At 43.0% G+C, this 20,733-nt stretch overlaps 1 protein-coding gene across 5 annotated transcripts in view; it reads left to right on the top strand.

Annotated features, from left to right (window-relative positions):
- The window catches only part of PKP4 (plakophilin 4), a 271,047-nt gene that overhangs the window by 210,752 nt on the left and 39,562 nt on the right, over window positions 1-20,733 (top strand). For all 5 annotated transcript variants that reach the window (XM_066575995.1, XM_066575997.1, XM_066575996.1 and 2 more), the window contains 2 exons: window positions 3,146-3,278; window positions 7,814-8,027. In XM_066575995.1, the coding sequence (XP_066432092.1) occupies window positions 3,146-3,278; window positions 7,814-8,027 (347 nt within the window). The remainder of the gene's footprint in view (window positions 1-3,145; window positions 3,279-7,813; window positions 8,028-20,733) is intronic.

The following is a 20,733-nucleotide window of genomic DNA, read 5'->3' as shown; positions in this document are numbered from 1 at the left end:
GGCAGCAAAAAAAATGGCAAAAATCCTGAACTTTTGGGGAAAAAAGAAGAGAGTAGTTAAATTTAGAGTTTAGCCTCTTCTTATTTCTTGCGGTTTCTAGGCTGCTGTTAACATCTCCCGCAGGGTTCGTCACGCAGCATTCCCAGTAATGACTAATCCTCTAGTAAACTAATGTCCAGCTTGTGTATCACTACATAACTATTCAGATGGAACGTTGCGGAGGCTAGAGGACACCACAGTGGGGCCATATTGGCAGCCATATTGGTTATAACATGGATTTCACAAGACACCGCTAAATAGGATTATCAGCATCTTCACAGAAAAGATGACTCAATTAGGGGGGTTTTACACTTGTAGCCGGGGTTCCACTTTTCTGCTCCATTCGGGGAGCAAGAAAGGGGAATCCACCTAGTTTAACAGCTCCGTTTCTGGACAGAACCGAACAGCATCGGACGGACCCCATTGACTATAATGCGGTCCGCCCAGCTGGTCGGCTTTTGGACGAAGAAAAAGCTTTGAAATGCAGCACTGCTTCAGTATTTTCAGCCGTATCTGTGATGGACCTTCCGGTTGGAGGACCTGACAGATGTTAAGCTTCCCTAAGGGTGAATGCACACAGGCACATTTGAATTGCAGAATCCAGAGAGGGCGTCCGCTTCTGGATTCCAAAGCAAATACCGCCCACAGCATGCAATGCAAAAGTAATTCTTCCTGCACACGAGCGGCAGCAAATTGTGGTTTCCTCTCGCGGATGAAAAATCGCAGCATGCTACATTTTCCTGCGGATTCCACACAGGTGGCTTCCATTGAAGTCAATGGAAGCCGTCCGTCCGGCAGTCCATCCGCAATGTCAATTCCACGGGGAAAGTTCCGCAGTACAGAATAAAGGAAAATGAAAGCAGGTACGCGCGGGCGCCGCTGCTTGCAGGGCCAGATCCGACCCGCCTGTCTGCAGGAGGCCTAAAAAGGAATGTGTCCTCAGAAACTGGCCTATTGTATAAATCAGGCTTGTATGTGCAACATATTTTTAAAGAATTTGTGTTGATTTTCAATATACATTTTTGATGTAATGCTCTTTATTTATAAATATCCCCAAATCCTGCAATTCGCACACTAATTAAACCTTGAGGGTATGGTCCCATGTAGCGGATTTTGATACTGGTTTTCACACTGATCCGCAGCAGATTTCAAACTTTTGAATTGATGGGGTAAAGTTTGCTGCAGATCCGCGTCAAAATCTGTGCACCAATTCCACTACGTGGGGACGTACCCCAATATGAAGGCCCTTTTACACAGAACGATTCGTTGAAACAAGTAAAAATGAACAATAATCGTTCGATCTACACGCAGCAACGATAAATCGTTCGCTTTTCGTTTGCCTTTGATTTTATGCGTTCATAAAAATCATCGTTATCTTGTTCACTAATTGGTTTAAACATCGATCATTCAAATGTTCTCATACACTTATACAGCGAATGAGTTAACAGTTCTCATTTGATCAAGGGAACGATGTATCAGCCTGTATATAAACAGGCTGCATGAGCGAACTCGGACTGTTGTTCAAACGATAAAGCATTTGTTATAAACGGACCCATAGTCTGCTGCTTCCTGTTCTGTGGGGAATACATTTTAGTAGTCCCCTCATTATCATCACAGGTTGGATTACAATGACAGGTAATGCCTCTACATAGCTAACACAGGATCTACCATAGGTGATGGTCACAGCTCACCTCCTACTCTTCTCTGCACAGTGAGCTCATACGAAGTCACAAAGCATGCCTAGAACACTCCAAAAGAGGTCACTGGGTCCCCTCCTTTCCATTGTGTCTGTGGCCCATGAAGCTGCTGTAAAGCTGATCTCTAAATGCGGTTCACTTCAGCTCAGGCCCTATAGTCGTGTTCAGACAATGCAATGAAAAAAATTCCACAGTCAGAAAAGAAAAACATATTAGGAAAATAAAAAATGTGTGACTATCTGATTTTAGTTAGTAAAGTATGGGTGATACATCTCCTATAATGTTTATTATACTAGTACATGCTCTTTAAAGAGGTTCGGTCAGTTCCCCGTTTCTAGTTTAGCCACTATTTTGTATTTGTCATCGGGTAACAATGCTGAAATATCTTTACTCTGTTGTTCCTCCTGGAAGAATATAAATATATTGACAAGTAGGTGTTCCATTGCCTTTGTTAGAGAGTCTGGCACCGTCTGCATTGGTGTTTAGGGAGAGACCTCCCTGACCCAGGGAAGGGTTACCACACAGTTGTCTATTTACTAACACATTTCCATGAAGAACAGAGGACACGTATGAACTGGAAATCAAAGAATAAATACTGCAGCATTGTTGTATCTTCGGGAATGCAAATATTTAGTAAACACAAAAATAAACCTTTTCCAACACCCTGTTAGTAATTAGTAATTTTTAGTAATTTTCTTTCCTTTTTATACTTTTTTCTGAAGTTTTTTTTATACATGTTTTTTATTTTAGTTTTATTTGAGATTCTATAATATCTACTTTTTATTTATTTTTGGAGTGTTCAGAACTGTATTCAGTCCAAGAAGCCACGATCATTAGTCTTGTCACTTTCCTCGCTGACGAGCGGCCCACGTGAGCTGCAGCCTGAGGAAGGAGGACGATAAATGGCTGCTACACTTTTTGAGAGTGTGTTCAACTTCTACCGAAACGGCAGCTTGTGGCATATGTCAGGATAATGCGTATTTGATGGTCTGGCGGCACAGCTATACAGCGAATGTTGATTCCTTTTGTTTCTTGCCTGCCAGTAAGCCCACATACCAGCAAAGATTAACTAGAGTAATCTGTCTTACCGGCAGAGTTTTACCCCCTTTGTTGACTGAACTATGGTAGAGCGCTATGAGCCAAGGCCGCTCAGCACTTTCCTGGCCTGGTCCATCCAGTGCACGACTGCCCATTACCTCCCATACCATTAGGATGCGTCACGGCTCCTTGCAGAAGCTGTATTTTTCAAGAACCCAGGTGATCGTCTGCCTCCCTCTCTTAACTCTCCCTGGTAGTTTCTTACAGAGATCTTTTCCACCTGCTGTACATCTTGCTGTACGGAAATTGTGAAGCGGCTTGATTGAATCCTCGACTTTGCCCAAAATAAATCTGTTTCCTTATTATTTCAGAGAGTTTGCTTGGCGTGATCCCGAACTACCTGAGGTCATCCATATGCTTCAGCATCACTTTCCTTCAGTGCAAGCAAATGCAGCCGCCTACCTGCAACATCTCTGCTTTGGGGATCATAAGATCAAAATTGAGGTAAGATTTTAAAGAGAGACCTCTGTTCCAAAAAATCATATATATATTACTCAAACCCCATTCATTGGTGCTGCCGTCACACTTGACTACAAAAATGGACCCATTATAAATCAGGGGGTTCTGTTGGGGCACAAGGTTGTCTTTCATCGTGAACCAAAACCACCACACAGACTCTAGAATCAGAAAATGTAGCATATGGGGTTGTCAGAAGCTTTAGAGGGGGGTTCTGGGACTAAACTATTAATGTCTTATTTACAGGATAGGTCATTGATAGTTGATCAGCAGGGGTCCACTGCCCGCCAGACTTGCCAATCAACTTTGAAGAGGCTGTGGCGCTCAAGTGTTCCACGACTGCCTCTTAGGGATATGACATCGCTTCATTAGTCACGTCGTCTGAGAGTTGCCTGGTGTGGACTGAAGGGGCAGTGATGTTGACCCAAGCTGGTACTTCAGTCAGGTGATTGGCAGGAGTCCCGAGCGGCAGCCCCTCACGATCAACTATTGATAACCTATCCGAGTCATGGAGGCAAGCTGCGCCAGCCTGTTCCCACCCACTGCATGCAGAGTGACAGCTCTGTCCTTATACACGCAAAGGGACAGAGCCGTCAGTCTGCAGATGGAGAGATACCGGCACGGCCTGTTTCCGTGACTTGGGGGCCAAAATCAAGTCAAACTTCATAAACCTGGTAACGGAATCCATTTAAATGATCCTCTATCTACAGGTTAGGGCATGTGTGTCTGATTTCTGGGGGTCCTGTGTCTTTGTGTATGAACAGAGCGATGTCTGAGCAGGCTCGCTGCCACACCACTCATTTCCTTGGGATTGCCAAAGAGATGAGTGCAGCACTCTGCAAACTGCAGCAGTCCCATAGAAAAGAATGGAGCAGCACGCACATGCTCGACTGACACTCTGTTCTTACAAGGGCACACGGGACCCCTTATTCTTGTGATCAGTTGGACCTCCACAGATCAGATACTTGTAGATAGCAGATGAGTTTTAACCCTTTTAAATCCACTGTCTGATGTTTGAAGAAATTCTGATTGAAGGCTGTACGGCTCCGATGGCGGAAGACGTCCGGCAGGTTATTTTTACTGTATATTACTCGCCGCTGTGTTGTCGGGGACCCCTCCAGCATGTCCCATACTGCTGTGCTGGCTCTAGCCAGCAGATGGTACCATTGTATAATGGCAGAAAAAGAAAGCCCCACCCCTAGGAAACCCTGAATCTAAAATTGGACTGCAAAGGGTTAATCCTCAACTTTTTTAACACCTCTTTTTTCCATCTTTTTTTTTTTTTTCATTGGTTGTTATTTCTTCTCTATTTCAGCTTAGGAAACTGTTGTGCCTGGAAACCATCCATAAAGCAGGCTACATGCCTGGCTGAACATGGACATTGTCTCCTTTCAGCCTAACATACTATGTTACTACGCCCACAGATCCTCCATATTGCTTCATTGTTATAGAGCATTTTCAAGAAGTTTGAGTGATCTTTTAAGAGTTAGAGGAAAAAAACTACACACACTATAAAGCCCAATGTCCACAGGCAGATTTGCATTGTGGAATCCAAGTGGGTCACCCTTGCAAAAGATACACAGTTCAAGCCTCACATAGGGGAACCATGGGTGTCCGCACTTGAATTATGACATGCAGATTTGTATTCTGGATTCAGCATGCGGCAAACAAATCACAGCATGCTCCATTTTAGTGTGGTTCCATGGAAGCTGGCCAATCCACGGCCCGTCCGCAGTTGACATTGCGGACAAGCCGTGGGTAAGCAGGAGTTTAAAAGAAAAAAAAAAGTACTGCGCATGTGCGTCGGCACTTCTGCACACACCTGCAGTACAGACACAGGTATGTCCGGCCCCGGCAGGGTCGGATTCCGATGCAGCTTCCCACATGCGGAATCTGACTTGCCCGTGGACATGAGCCTTAACGGGCAACGTGTAGACTCCGACTATTAATATTTATATAGTTAGAAAAGAGTGGTTATTATAGGATCCTAGACCGCTCCAGCTCTGTCTTCATGAATGAGCTTCAGGTTAGAATACGTCTATGAGCCGATGAACTGAAGCCACAAGTTACTTGATGGCGTGTTGCAAATAATCATTTTCCAATAGCACTCAGTCCTGACGCTGCATCAAGGGTCTTTGTTTTCAGATCAGCATCCCGAATTCTGCCAACACTGACCGACTTGTAGAAAAACAGCAGCTTTTAGGACACGCAAGAAAAACTCTGCCAAATCCATCTGAAATAACCTGCATCAATACATAACAAAGCGTTTTCCCTATAGCAATAATTGTGTTTTAAACTCCACTGAAATGATGGCAATCTTTTCCCTGTCACAGATTACAAGCCACATTCAGGCGGCAGAAATGAAACGCTGTTATTTAGGGAGAACGATGTTTTTCACGTGCGCTTCACATGAATTCAGGATTCACACCAGCATCCAAATTGATGGTATAATAGTTGTAGCCTGAAAGCGCGGCTTTCTGCGTTGGGTTTCATAGGTCGGACCTCAAAAAGATTTTGCAACGGAGTTTTATTTTTCTTTATATACAGCGGGCGTTCAGGGATGGTTCGGTTTGGAAAACTACTGTACCCCTCTAGAAGTCTCTTTTGAGATTTGGAAGAAATGGTCAAAAAAATCTCAGTGTTCTTGGATGTGCATGTTTATTGAACTTTCCGTGCAAAAATCCCGTCCACGCGCTGCGGCCAATCTGTTGTGGAAACAGACAGACACGGAATTCAACTCCGCGGCATGTCAATTTTTTAAATTTTTTCTTTGTTTCTGCTGCGGCCTCTCTGTGGGGAGAGAAAGCCGCAGTGGAATGCCAGCGGCAAAACCGCTCCAAAACCCGCAGCTAAAGGCCGTGGGTTTTGAAGCTGCGCTTTTCCAGCGGAATTATCACGTTTTTCGGTGCGGCCATTCCATAAGAATTCCGCTGAAAATCTGCCCCGTGTGAACCCAACCTTACTCTTGCTCTCTGGAAATCCATTCACATTTTGGACCGGCCACCCTTTACTGGTGTGGCAGCCTTGCATAGGCTTGGCATGCGGTAGATCAGGATACATTTCCATTCTTGGTAGAGAACCTCCCGGAGATGTTTTTCACTAATGATTTGCTATTTAACCCCTTAACTATTTATGGCGGATAATACCCATCGTAGGTCACAAAGGGTTGTATAAGGCGGGCTTGAGGGCTGAGCTCACTTCATACCCAGAGGAGATTAGCGATTTCTGACCACCGGGATGTGGTTGCTTTCGGGCCCAGGAGCCTTAGGGGTCCATAATGCCTCTCTTCTCAATATAGGGAGCCCAGTACTATGAATAAAGCACTACAATTTGGGCCCCTGTTACAGATTTTGCATTGGGGCCAATCAGCTTCAAGTTACGCTTCTTTTTCAGCCTATCAAGTCTTACAATAGGCAAGCTTTAATAGGACATCAGTAGAAATACTGCGATACTTTGGTATTGTGGTATATTGTAAAAGTGATCAAATGATTGCAAGTTGAAATCCTCTATGGTGACTTTAAAAAATAAGCTTAAGTTCAATAAAAAAAAAAATCAATTAGAAATATGAAGTTCATAACCCCCCTTATTTACAGTTTACACAAAGTATTTTAAAATATTAGCCTAATTCGTCTCATCACATCTGTAAAGGTCCAAAATATTACATTCAAACTATTTATCCCACACAGTGGCCCTCATAAGAAAAAAAATGCAATGACAGAATTGTGTGTGTGTGTGGGAGGGGGTTAACTACAACATCCAAAAAATGGAATAAAATGTGATATAAGGTAAATACTAATAAAAACTATCACTTTGTTTTCCTGGGTTATTGTTGGCCTGTTGAGTACATTGTGCCCTTCCAAGAGCTTCCTGTCACAATGAAGAGCTTCTCCTGAATGAAACCTTTTTTCCCTTGTCTTTTGTGGTTTATGTTGCTATGCACCTTTTTGTTGCTTAAAGCCTCTTTCAAGCCAGGTTTACAGCTGCCTGCCACGGAAAGCGGGCTCAGTCATAATAATGGTTTTCTTTACTCATTTGTTGCTTGTATACCACATATACGTAACCTAATTGGGGAATGTTGTATATCTGTAAAACGTTTCAAAAACCCATAGAAAGGATGTGTATGAATATACAGCGGCCGGGGAGTGTGGAAGGGTGAGGATGTAATCTGTTACTTTAATACTGCAAGGTTTTACGGAGTACTATGTACCCAGATGACCCCTTTAAACCACCCTTAGTAACTCTGCCTCAACCTGTGGACAGCTGTGACAAAGTTTTTGGAAGAAAGCGGCCAAGTTTATCTAATTCTGCTCAAGCACTTTAAAAGGAAGCTTTGCAGGAGGAGAGGAGCGGTGTGTGCCTGAGCCTGCATCCATGGGGGCCCTATCTGTGTCTACACAGCGTGTATATTTATGCATTGGCATCAGTAGTGTTCTTTAATTGTTCATTGCTATAATCTTTTTTTTTTTTTTTTTTTTTTTTTTAATGCGTTTTTTTTCTTTACCTCTTCTGGTTAAACTCGTCAGGTGTGTCGACTCGGAGGAATAAAACATCTGGTGGATCTTTTGGATCACAAGGTTCTAGAAGTTCAGAAGAATGCATGCGGCGCCTTAAGGAATCTTGTATATGGCAAATCTACTGATGAAAACAAGATTGCGGTGAAGAACGCCGGTGGAATCCCCGCCCTCCTTAGACTACTGAGAAAAACCAATGACCAAGAAATAAGAGAACTTGTAACCGGTGAGCGGACGGCATGTATAATATACCTAAATAATCTTTGGTAATGCGATAGCAGAGAAAATGTTGTCCAAGGAGATGTATTGGACGGATCCATGTGCCGTCCTTGGAACACACGGATAACAGACTAATAGCGAATACGCTTGTGTGGATGGACCCGAACACTAAAGGCCCATTCACAGGGGCGGATTTTCTGTTTGTATTTCGTCAGTAAAAATATAGACGGCACACAGACCCAATTAATGCATTCAGACAGGCGTTTTTATGCGGACCGATGTTGAGCTTAAAAAAAGAAAAAAACTTCAGCATGTCCTATTGTGGTCCATATTCATGGACTTTGGTGAGCAAGAAGTGAAATTGTACCTGTGTATCAAGGAATTGCTAATATGTCAATTTACTCATGTTATTAAGATTGCTCTGTTTATAAGCAAGAGCGATCCTGCAGTGCTACAGAACAGCAGCGGGTCCCCACTATGGTGTAAAGCCAGGAGTGGATCATGAACTGAAGAGCACTATAAAGAAAACGCAGCACTTCCCCTGTCTTATGAGCTGCAGTAAAATTGCCGTATATCTAGACTGTCTTTTACATCCAGGTCTCCATAGTACAGAAAAAGCTGCTTACAACTAGCAATTGATTCACAGCCGTTTTCCCCAAAAAGGAAACCGTCAAGATCACGCAAGAGATGTAATTTTTTCTCGATGGGTACTTTAAAGTACATTATGGGCCTATGTCAAGCTATGGGCGCTGTATACAGAGTCTGGCTGATATACAGTAGATTCCAAATAGTATGTTCACAGGTAGCAGATGCAAGAAATTCCTTCCCTACATCTAAATGTCTTGTAAGAATCACAGAGGATGGACATATAAATTCAAAAAATGACAGAATGCCGTCATACTTACTGATGCATTGATACAAAATACAGGGGCAGGTATATACACAGCATCTCATAGCAGGCAGACAAGCTAATTGCTATATGCAGGAGTATTGTACAGGTGCATTATACTGCTGAACAACCACTCACATACCGACCACCTATTGAGGGGAGGGGTTGCTTAGTATTATATAGTACATAGCATTATATTGTATATAGATAACACATACAAAAGGGTATCAGGCCAAATGATACATGTAGTGTGCAACACCGATTCACAACCTACTAATGACACCACATACGATGCAGCCCAGCAGGTTGCCCTGCACCCAAACATGCACCACATGCCGCTGCCAGTGTGGTAGGTATGAGTGATTGTTCATCAGTATTTTGCACCTACATATAGCAATTTGCCCATCTGCATGCTGAGTGATGTGTCTATACCTACCCTTTTATTTTGTATAACTATACCTGTTAAGTAAAGCCATAGACGTTTTTCTCATGACAGATTTAGATAAATGGGCCGGTTAGAGAAAAGTCTGCTGCATTGTATATACCCCAATCCGACCCAAATTCAGGCAAAGATGACTCCACCTATTTTGCACCAGTGTAAGTTTCCCTGTGAATTGTCCAGCATATCTCAGAAGCTTTGAGTTGTGACGGCTGCCGCTGACTTATATTCTACACTGGGTTATTAAGAAGAAAATAGAAGCACAAATGCCACGGCCGCTGATTACAATGTTTGTAGTACGTCGTCCTATGATTGCAGAACGCCGTCGCCTCCCGATATTGTTTGGGTAATTTGTTCCCTCTGCAATCTTCATTATTATTATTATTTATTTAATATCATCTCTGACGCCAAGTACACTGATTATCTAATGCATTAACATTCAGTCTCAAGCTGCTATGATATTGGCACAAATAATTGAGTGCTGTTCGTGAATTTTCCAGCCTAATGTTCTTTTTTTTTTTTTTCTCTCCAAACACAATTCACAAATGAAAAATGCCGCATTGATAACAAATTCTCAGGCTAATGACTAACTTAACTCCGGTTAAATGTTCTTGACCAGGAACTAGCCTCCCCTGTGTTTCGCTGTGTTCGTCACACCGCAAGGTACACAGGCTAATTATTATTTTAATATGGATCTAATTATAAAAAAATTAACTTCCACAAGTCTGATTGCCGGTCAGGTTTTTACTACGTGACAACCGCTTAAGTCAGTAAATCAGGCAAATGTGAGATTGGCCTTCAAGACTCACCCTCGTAGAGAAGCCGTTCTGTGGCGGATTTTACCAGAGCGACGTAGCAAGTCTATCAAACAAATCACATTCTTGACGTGAAGTGTGCAACACTCATATATGTCATTGTTCTCCATAAGAGAAATTAAGTGATCTTATAGATATAAGACCTTTTACTGGCTAACAAAAATATATGATGTTATAGCGAGCTTTCGAACCTCACAGGGTCCTTCCTCAGGCAATAATGGAACAAATCTAGCGACGTATTTAATAAATACACATGATCACATGGGATTGCATGAACATGGTGAACTTGATATGCATTAGATAAATGCTAGAAACAGAGGGTAAGAGGGCACAGACATGTTGGGATTAGTAGCATTTAGATAAATAGCAGGGAGGGATGACAATAGCAGTAAATAATCAGTCCAGTGACAAGGAATGTAAATTCTCTCCTTCAGACCTGCAAACAAGGAGGATGGAACAATATCTCTGCAGCACCACCTATTGGATGGCAGCATTCCTTCAAATCAAACTACGAGTTTTTACCAAGTTTGTAAAACAATGATTGGGAATAGCACTCCTTCTTGGTGCTATACCTGGGGAGAGATGATGCCATCCCCTGACCCACTCACCCTTCCAGGTGTCCCCACACACGATCTGGGTGTTCTCCTTAAGGACACCCCTTTTGACCTCCTTCAGACCTCACATATTCTCCACTGATGCAAGAACCTCGCTCCGGGGTTCATTCCACTATTGAGGGTTTCAAAAATGGACATAAATTTATACTCCCAAATTCTTCAGTGACGTCTGCGACTTGAAGTTGCCAGTATGATAACTCTCATCTGTTTCATGTTTTGTCCATGACCACATAAATGTTTTGCCACATGTAATCCAGTCTTTCCCTGTCTAATTGTGTGGCTCATCCTGGCTCTCAGGACAAAAAATGACTTATGGTCATCCCTCCCTGCTATTTATCTAAATGCTACTGACCCCATGTCTGTGCCCTCTTACCCTCTGTTTCTGGTGTTTATCTAGTACAAATTAAGTTCACCATGTTCCTGCCCTCCCATGTGATCGAGCAACGTATTTAATAAATACACATGATTTGTTCCATTATTGCCTGAGGAAGGACCCTGTGAGGTTCGAAAGCTCGCTATAACATCATGTATTTTTGTTAGACATTAAAAGGTCTCATATCTATAAGATTACTTGGTTTCTCTTACTGAGAACCATTACATTTTGCTCTACTGGCTAACACAGTACTAAATCCCTTTTTTTTTTTCATTTTACACTCCTATAAAACATGCACAGAGCAGTATGCCTTAAAGCACGTTACAAAACTTATTTTTCTTACCATTCTTGTTACCCTTCTCACCCCCAATCTTCCACAGTGATACTAGCCACACTTCACATGGCACCCCCCCCCCCCCCCCCCCCCCACAGCGGTGTGCTACCCTCACTTCACCAGCCTGCCAGTGTTGCCTTCTCCCTCTGGGAAGTGCCTGCCACAGCGCCCTTTCACAGTGTTGTCTGTTGAATTGCCCCCTTGTAAGCATTGCCTGCCACCTTATCTCTTGCTCGTTTTACGAGATGCAATTTCCTGGTGGAGCCTTGGGTTTTGAGTTTGGCATCACAAACTGTAAGAGCTTCATTCATCTCACTGGAGGAATGTAGGTGGACATTTATCTAAAACCAGTGTTTTTGACATGCTGGTCTTAGTAAATTTGGAGCATCTTTCTTTGTCAACAATTATGTAAGAGCTGCAAGCCTATTATTAATTTAGCCGCATCCTGAGCCAGCCACGCGCCACTTTCTCAAATCTATGGCAGATTAAAGTCTCCGTAGGTTTGTATCTAATCTGTAATTTACACCAACTTGTGGTGTAATTATAGTAAATTTGATGGTCCTTGGCCAGCGCTGTCCCTCTCGCAGGTCTTTCTCCTTTTTTGAAGAAAAAAAAAGGTGGTGAGGGCTGCGTAAAAAGCTCAAAACTTACAACCTCCATGGTGAGAAAGGCCCATCATTGGTGAGGTACTGAGAGCTGAAGATGCCAGTGGTATGAAAGAGTTAAAAGCTTTATTTGAAACAAGCAAGTAATGCGTTTCGAGGCCAAGTGCCTCTTCTTCACATGACTGGACAGTTGGTCCTGAAAGCAGATCAGAGCATAGTCACCATGATCTAACAGTCGGGTAATAGTAAACATTTGCGGCCAGCAGCAAAGCTTGCGACTGTCAGTCTTGAAAGTGTTACCTGCTGGTTTCCAATAACCCTTTTACCTTATTTATACCATTGGCATGTTTGAGTTAGTACCTTACCGATCATAAGTTGTGCCAGAGCTCTAATCTTTCTCACTATGTTCCTTTGTGCATGTTGATGTCATAGAGCTTTAGGTTGAGCAGCGTTACTAGACTGGCAGCGCCTATCTTCCTTCACACCTTCGAAGTATAGCATGTCCGTGCTCCACTTCTGATCACCAACTTTTATACTGTGCTCTGCCAACCTATTTATCCTCACATCCCATACATCTGACTATCGGATGTCACATCCTGTTGTCAGTATTTCATAGAGCGCAAATCTCCCAACATTCCCTGCTTGTTCAGTGTCTCTTCTCTTCAGAGCTTGCATTCTGGAAAGTGTAGTCTTTTCACAGTAATTTGATGTAAAATATAACTTTCCCTGTTAAGTTACTAGGTTCTCTGTAGGTCTGTGGATTGATTCCAATAACAACCAGCAGAATTATGATTGCAGCTCTTGGCTTCCAATATCTGGAACAGTACAAGTTGAGTAATGTCTTTACAAACTAAAGTACATTTATTTTTATCTTGACTGCAACATGACATTTTACTTTAATCTGTGAAGAACGTTGATATACAGCAGGGTGTATTAACTGCCTCTAAAGACTGGGCACTACCCAGCGAGCTGTCAGATAAGGGAATGCTCGCCAGCCAGTACCGCTGTGACTCCCATACGTTACTGTCAAGCCAACTCTGTCTGTAAATGTAATAATAATGAAAACGTCCATTATTTCCTAGCTTCTCATCCGGAGGAAAAGTCGTTTTAATGAAGTGCATAGCAATGTCCGAACTCTTTTCTCCAACACTTACTTTTCATGACATCTGAAAATGAAGTGCCGCCATTTCACCTTTTCTACCAGTCTGTAAATCTTGACTGCGGCTGTTGGGCGCATTTGATATTCCCCATGCATCCTGTTCAGAAACTTAGCCAATACATAAAAAGAGCGCTCACCGCCATTAAAAACCGTCTTTCTCTTATTCAACTACATTTTACAGCTTGTGGAGAAAAGAAAAAAGAAAGAAAAAAAAAAAGTAAATTCCCATCGGTTTTCTATCAGTATCTAATGGAAACAAAACAAAAGCGGGAGCGGATGGTCAGATGTGCCCTCTTCCATGTCTGCCAAGGAAAGGAACATTGTCTAACAAGAAGTGCGATGCAGTCAGCCATTTTCTCGTGTACATTTATTTTACTTTTTGCAGATGTCAGGTTGCCTAGCAACCCATTAGCCTCTTCACACTCGCTGATCACAGATAGGTATGGCTGTACGTTTGTTCAGTAACGCGACTTGAAAAATTAAATTAGATTTCAAAGAATCCGATGCTATGGCCAAGAAAACGTCATCTATGTACCGGAGTACATAATAAGCCGCCATCGCTGGTCATTAGGAAGGATCCTCGGACGGTCTTCGAGGACCATTACCGTCATCTGTCATGTTCCCCAGCAGGGTAAACAAACACGGCGCGCTCGTCGGATTTCTGTAGTAGTTTATGATGATCATTACTATAATAATGTTGAACTTTTTGGATTTGCTTATAGGCCTCTACGCACCTAATTATATTGTTGTAGGCTTAAATTGGTCACAAATCTCGCTAGCCTTCTGCAATGAAGTGGAGCCGCTGTATGGGAATTAAAAGTGGAGGGATTTTTTTTTCCCCGTTTGTAGAATTTTTTTTTTTCTTTTTAATTCTGGATACATGTGCCGGTAGTGCAGAGAGATCCGCCTGAGAGAGCCCTTCGCGGGGTCGTACTTGAGCAGACGTGCGTGGTAAAATGGGAGTGGCCATTCCAAGGGGTGTGGCTTATCTAAAAGTGGGAGGATAAATAATAAATTCAGACACCCCATATTAAGACAAACCTCAGATCAGACTTTTAAATTAATTTTGGGCCCTCTAAATATATTAAGACTTTTTATATTACTATTAGACCCCCCAGAACAGACTATGTAAATATCAGACCCCTAACTTTTTTAAAGCTCAGGCCAGACTCCTAAGTATAGAAAGGAGACGTGACCGCATTCAAGGTGCAAAACGTTACTACTTTATTCCTCCAAGGACATAATAGCAATGAAAATGTGTTCTATCAGATGTGATGGAGGACTTAGCAGTGACGTCTGTATAAATCATATTAATTGATTCATTTAGTTAAAAATGCTGGTGGTCCAGGAATATAAAGACGATCTGTTTAAAACTGAGCTGTACGATCACACAGCCCATGGACAAGAGCGGTGATTTTAATTTTTTTGTTTGTTTCTTTTCTTGGAGTGGGAGCAGACCCTTTTTTCGAACACTGGGCAATCCCTTTAAATTCAACCACTTTCCCATATTAAGATTAAACTGGTCGTATTATCTGGACAACCACCTTGCCTGAAGCCGTTCCTTCAAGAACTTACTAATGAAAATCCCAACCCGTCAGTTGTTACCACCGAGGGGAATTTTCTGGCACCAATACACTTCTTTCCAGAATCTTCCATCAATATTTCCTGATAGGGCGTTTAGACCAGAGTTGTCCTATTGGGATAACTCCCTTAAAAAAAAAATTTTACCCCAAAAATGAATGTAGTAATAAATCTTGTTGTTTTTTATTTCTTTTAACTGGCATGTGTGCCAATTTTTCTATTTACACAGTTTTTTTTTATATGCATAAAAAAAAAAAAATCACCCCTAAAAAGTCACATGGTTTCATATTTCAACGTGGCTCTACAGCTAAGATCTGGCTGCGGATATTTTTTGATGCAAAAAGCCACTAAAAATGGGACGTTTTCTGAAAAAATGCAAAATTCCAAACTGCCCATAACGGTAGATCCAGAATAGTGCCTGTCTTCTGTTTCAAGTTAATGTGCATTCACTTTGGGTATTTAAGGACAGTCGGCTTTGTGCTTGGGCTGCCCACAGAGCTTTTTAGACCTTCATTGAAAAAAAATGGGAGAGTATTAGAAACGGCACAGCACCGGTCTATGGGTTGTACTTAGTATTGTATCGCTGCTCGACTCCATTCAAGCAAATGGAATGGGAGGGGAAATGCCACCAACAATCCACGGACAGACATGGCAGTGTTCTTGGAAGAAAGATCAGCCATGTTTTTCTAATCCTGTACGACCCCTTTAAAGGTGTTCAACCGTTTCCATAACCAATATTCTTGAGAGATGTGCCGACATCTCCCTGTTTGATCTCTGCCTTAATGCATCAACTGGTGGCTGCCTAACCTGGTGGAATAGGGTTCAGGAGAGGGTGCAAATACGGTAAAAGTATAATAGGACTATTTCTTTATTTTGTAATGACTAAAGTCTCCAATATGGAAGAGTTTCAATAGGAATCGATCCTCTGATTTCTAGCGACACCCTATGATGGATATTGCAGAGCCGCAGTGCAATGACATTCGACTAACAGTTGATGTGGGCACATTTTTTATCCAACCAGAAAACCCTTTTGCAGTGTGTTTCTGCAGCTAGTTTCTACAGGCGGAAAGAAATTAGGACGGGGAAGAGAAAAACTTCACTAAAGATCAGTAAAGATTCCTGCTGCGTGTCTTTGATGTTGCCATAAAAGAAAATTAATCACATTTAGAACTTGTGTTAATTCAAGCAGCGCACTGAGATGTACACCCTGATGGGTTTCTTAGATAGTTGGACTTTGTGTTGTGCCAGGAATGAGACAAGCGGACAATTGCAGAGTGTGTGAACCCTGGTAACTAAGGATGCAGTGCACCAAATATTTGGGGGGTTTTGTATACTTTAGATGAAGGAAAATTCCACTTGCAGCGTGCCTACCGCGGCACCGCGTTCTCCGTGAGCCTGGTAACCCGTCTTTAGGTCATAAAACAAACTCTTAAATTGTACATTCTTCTGCCCTTGTTAGAGTCCCCTAGGAAAAAGTGTTGGAACATTTATCATTATTGCTACGCTGTAGCTACAGGCCTTAGCAGGGTATCTACAGGGAGAGCTTTCGGTGCGGGATGCCATTTTCGACCCAAATACTCTGATTTTATTGGAGGATATAATTGTTAGAGATGGGGTTACCACTGGGGGCTCCGGGGTCCAGTCATTGCAGGCTGCTCATCCTGGTGCTGTGCGGGTTGCTGGCTCTGTCCGGGGTTCCCCCACTCTGGTGGTCGGTCACGGCGGCTGGCGGCGCGTCCCACGGCGTGCGCCGGAATGCCTGTCTGCTGGTCGGCTGCGTGGTGCTCGGGTGGGTGCGCACCGCCGGGGGTAGGTGGCTTTATCACTCCCTCCAGTCGTCATGTGACTTTTCCCCACCCTTCTGGGCGGGCAAGTCTGGCATCTAAAGTCTGAGCCAGCAGGGCTTATATGCAGTGTTTGGTTTGGAGTTGCTCTGCCTACACCCGCGTTACTGACTTTTGACCTCGGCTGTTCCTTTGACTCTTACTCGGTTTTGTCCCCTTGTACTCCGCAAATGTTTCTCCGGTTTGACCCTGCTTGTTATGACTTCCCTCTGGTCTGCATGGTTTTGCTTCCTGTCAGCTATTTGGTACTCACCTCCGTTTTCCCTGTCCCTCTTTCCTTGGGGTCCCTGTAATTAGTGCAGCGCAGGGACGGTCGCCCTGAGCCTTAGCCCAGGGGGGCAAGTAGGTAGGGACACGGGAGAGGGCTGCCGTAGGGTTTCCTTGTCCATCTGCCTCAGACGGTCCCTAACAATAATGTTTGGACCTTCTTGGGTGAGAACATCCTAAGCACGTATCCTCCCATTTTTCTTCAAAATTTTACCCTTATTCTCTCATAATTCACATGTAACGCCTGATTTTAGTCTGTTTTTCTATTTATTTTATGCGTTTTCATTGTATTCAATGGACAAAGGCATCATATTTTTAATTTTGTCAATTAAATGGGTGTTCCAGGCTTTTAATATTTATGACCTATCCTTAGGGATAGGTCATCAAATGTTAATTGGCAAGAGTTGGCCACTCTGGATCCCTGCTGATCCTCTGGTTTGCTGTTCGTGCGACAGGGCCTGACATCCGCATGGATGATCAGAGCCAGAAGTGTTATAGAACGGTTTAGTGCCATATTACACTTCTGCCTCTGTCTACCACTGTGGATATCTGGTCCCGCTGCGGGCCCAAGGATCAGCTCATCGGCGGACTCCCGCCAACTGACTATTGATAACCTATCCGGAGGATAAGTCCTCAATGGTAAATCCCCAGAAAACCCCTTTAAGTTATGTTTTTTTTAGGTTTGACAATTTTAGTTCAAGTTTTAATATATTTTTAACTCTTAAAATGTTTGTTTTATTCTCTCCATTAAAATGTCGCATGCATTGGCGGCTGCTTGTATCTCTCTTACTAAGTCCAGGGATTCCGCTGGGGTTTATGTTTAAATGCCTGAAAACAGAATGACTGGATAGAAAGTGCTCAGAATCTCTTCTGCTGATGAAATCTACTGAAACTGAGACCAGCAGGTTTTGATTTCGGAAGGTTTCTGTTCTTTTCTTTTCTTCCGGCGCAAAAAGTTGGAAACAGGAGACCTGCCTATTGGTCTCCGATTCAGCAGATTTAATCATTAGAAGATTAGATTCCGACCACTTTCCGTTCAGGAGTTCTGTTTTCAGGCACTTAAACCCTGACAAAACGCCTGTACACAATAGGGAAACTAGATGTGCTATTGTGACAACTTGGTTAGGTCGGGCTCAGACGGCTGTAATTTGCAGCACGCCGCCTGCAAGATACACGCGTGTGGCACGCAGCAAGTATGCAATGAACATTGTGTGCTTGCTGCGGGCAGCCAATCTCATAAACTATCTTGGCATGTATACCCGCATAACATGTGCAAAGATAGAACATGCTGCGATTTATGTTGTGAGCGGCGCAATGTAAGTCTATGGCCACTTGTTACAGTCTATCATGCGCAGGTAATACGCAATTACAATACGGCCGAGTTAGAGAGCCCTTCCAATAAATGCATGGGCAAAGCAAATTATTTGGAATACACAACAGGCCCCTTCAGATTACAAATACTGTGACAAACTGTAAACCCCTGATGGCGTAGGTGGGAGCTTGAGCTGTCAAATAGATCTCATCCGCTCTGAAGCCGTGTAATAATGTAGCAGAAATGAATTTATTTAATGCATCAGATTAAGAAAAAAGTCTTATTTTCTTAGAAACATCCCTAGACTGCAGTACTAGACACGGCCCACGGACAAGAGTGGTGCTGTTGCCCCTTAAACAGTTACCGCTCAATTAAAATAACTACAGTGCAGCAACCTACCGTAACAAATAGACATTTACCCCCCACTCCCTCTGCGTCCTGCGCCATTGCTTGGTTCTCCGCTCCTTTTTTGCTCACAGCCTGCAGTAGTGCCTGGTTTACAGGACGTCACAGGGGCTGCAGCCAATAACAGAGCTCAACAAACCATCCCTGAGCTCTGTTACAAGCTGTAGCGCCTGTGTAGTCCTGTAAGGGTGATGTCAAAGGGGAGACCCAAAGCAGCGGAGCCGGACACAGCAGGGAGAGGGAAGTATAAGCCTATTATGTTGTTGCACGGGAAATGGATTTTACGCAAGAGCTACAACTCCGACAACCCATTTAGGGAAAAATAAAAGTTCTGGTTCACAGCAAAACTTTTTTAGTTTGCCGTTATACTGTTAATGACACAGTCAGCGGCATGCACATAATAACCTTTCTGTGCTGTCTCCTTATACTACTGCGTGATACGTGGAAAGGATTTATTTTCAGTCGTGTTACTTTAAGCCATGTAACTAGATGAACAAAAAAAAAAAGTACTTCCAATATCTGATGATCTCCAGTTGTCCTCTGTGGGCCCCTCGGCCTCCACTCCTTAGGACGTCCATATATATATTTTTAGCTCTGATCTTTTTATCCACTTTGCCCAATTTGTTCTTGAAGACTTGTATTTTCTTTAATAACCCGTGAGATAATCTTCTCTCTAATCCTCACCGGTGCTCTCAAATATGATGACTTTGACCTCAAGTTCGATCACCATGAATACAGAAAAGGCTCATCACTCTTCCTCTTCCTGCAGAGTATTCGGAGATCATACACAGGAGACAAGACTAGCAGTTCAGTCTTAGTCTGTCATAAAATTACTTGGTCCATATTTATAAAGTCTATGAAGATATTTTATAAACTTTTTTTTCTGGTCCCTTTTTTCTTTGGAGGTGGGCAGGTTTTAGACTTTAGAGGGATATTCTGTAATGCAGGTCCGAGGGGCTGGTGAATGAGACCGGGATTCTATCAGTAGCATTTGTTGAATTCTTGTATCATTTTCTGGCCCCCAGGCCATCCACTAGACTCAACACAACGTATCCGTTTTGCCCAGAGAGTTCTTTTAAAGCCATGTTCACACATTCAGGATTTATGCCTCTTTTGCACGGGCCGAGAATCTCATGATTCTCGTTTGCCCGTGCTGACGACGTCTCTCACCTGGTAGCACGCGCATAGTGATAGTGCGGGCACAGGAGCATGGTCTGCATCATCACAAACAGGTACAGTCTGAACTATGCAGCCATAACCGCCCTGTAAAATGCTACAGTCAATAGCGTCCATATATTTAAGTGGTTAGACAGAGGAATGCACAATGGCAGGGTTGCTGATTGTTTGCTATGGCCCACAGGTTTGCCATCCTAGGACACCTATCCCTGCCAGAAATATTGCAGTGTATTATACAGAGATCAGGTTAATATCTAAGTTACCTAATAAGGTCTTCTTAAAAAATTTGTCAATAGAAAATACTGTGTTCTCTCATCACTTGTCCCCTCGTTTATAGCTTACTTTACTTTAACAGGTGCACAATGCTTGTATTCTTTTTATCCATTCCGTGACTTTACTACCCTAATTACTTCTCAGTGTCCATTTTAGCGCTTTGTCTGGCTTGCCATATGTGATCACACGTTTTTGGACATTATTATCCCCTTTGTTTTGGAGAATGATTATGGGATGGGCGAGCGCTGGGCTGTTCCCATCAGATATTTGAAGTGAATTCAGTGCTTTTTAGAAAAGTAAGATTGCTATGCATAGGAACAAAGTGTCAGAGATCTCAAATATTCTCCATTCTTCACTTTGCTCCCTCTACCGCTCTCTGTTCTTTCAAGTGCTTCAGAGCGTGCCTTGAATTATCCACGTTTTCTATAGACCAGGAGTAGATTAATGCAGCCCCCGAGAGCTGGGTAACAAGGGTCTCATTCCGCCGGTGCAGGAAGAAGCCTACAGTCTGTGATGGAAGCGTGTTGCACGGGCATTGGTGCCCTGTATTTACTTACCCACCAAAACTTTATTCTGCTTGATAGTGAAAACTATTGTTAGAAGGGGTTATCCAGTTGTAAGCTACTA

Source organism: Eleutherodactylus coqui, chromosome 8 (genome assembly GCF_035609145.1).
Source record: "Eleutherodactylus coqui strain aEleCoq1 chromosome 8, aEleCoq1.hap1, whole genome shotgun sequence".
NCBI lineage: Eukaryota > Metazoa > Chordata > Amphibia > Anura > Eleutherodactylidae > Eleutherodactylus > Eleutherodactylus coqui.
Note: the sequence above shows the minus strand (reverse complement) of the source record. Positions and strands in the feature narration are given on the sequence as shown.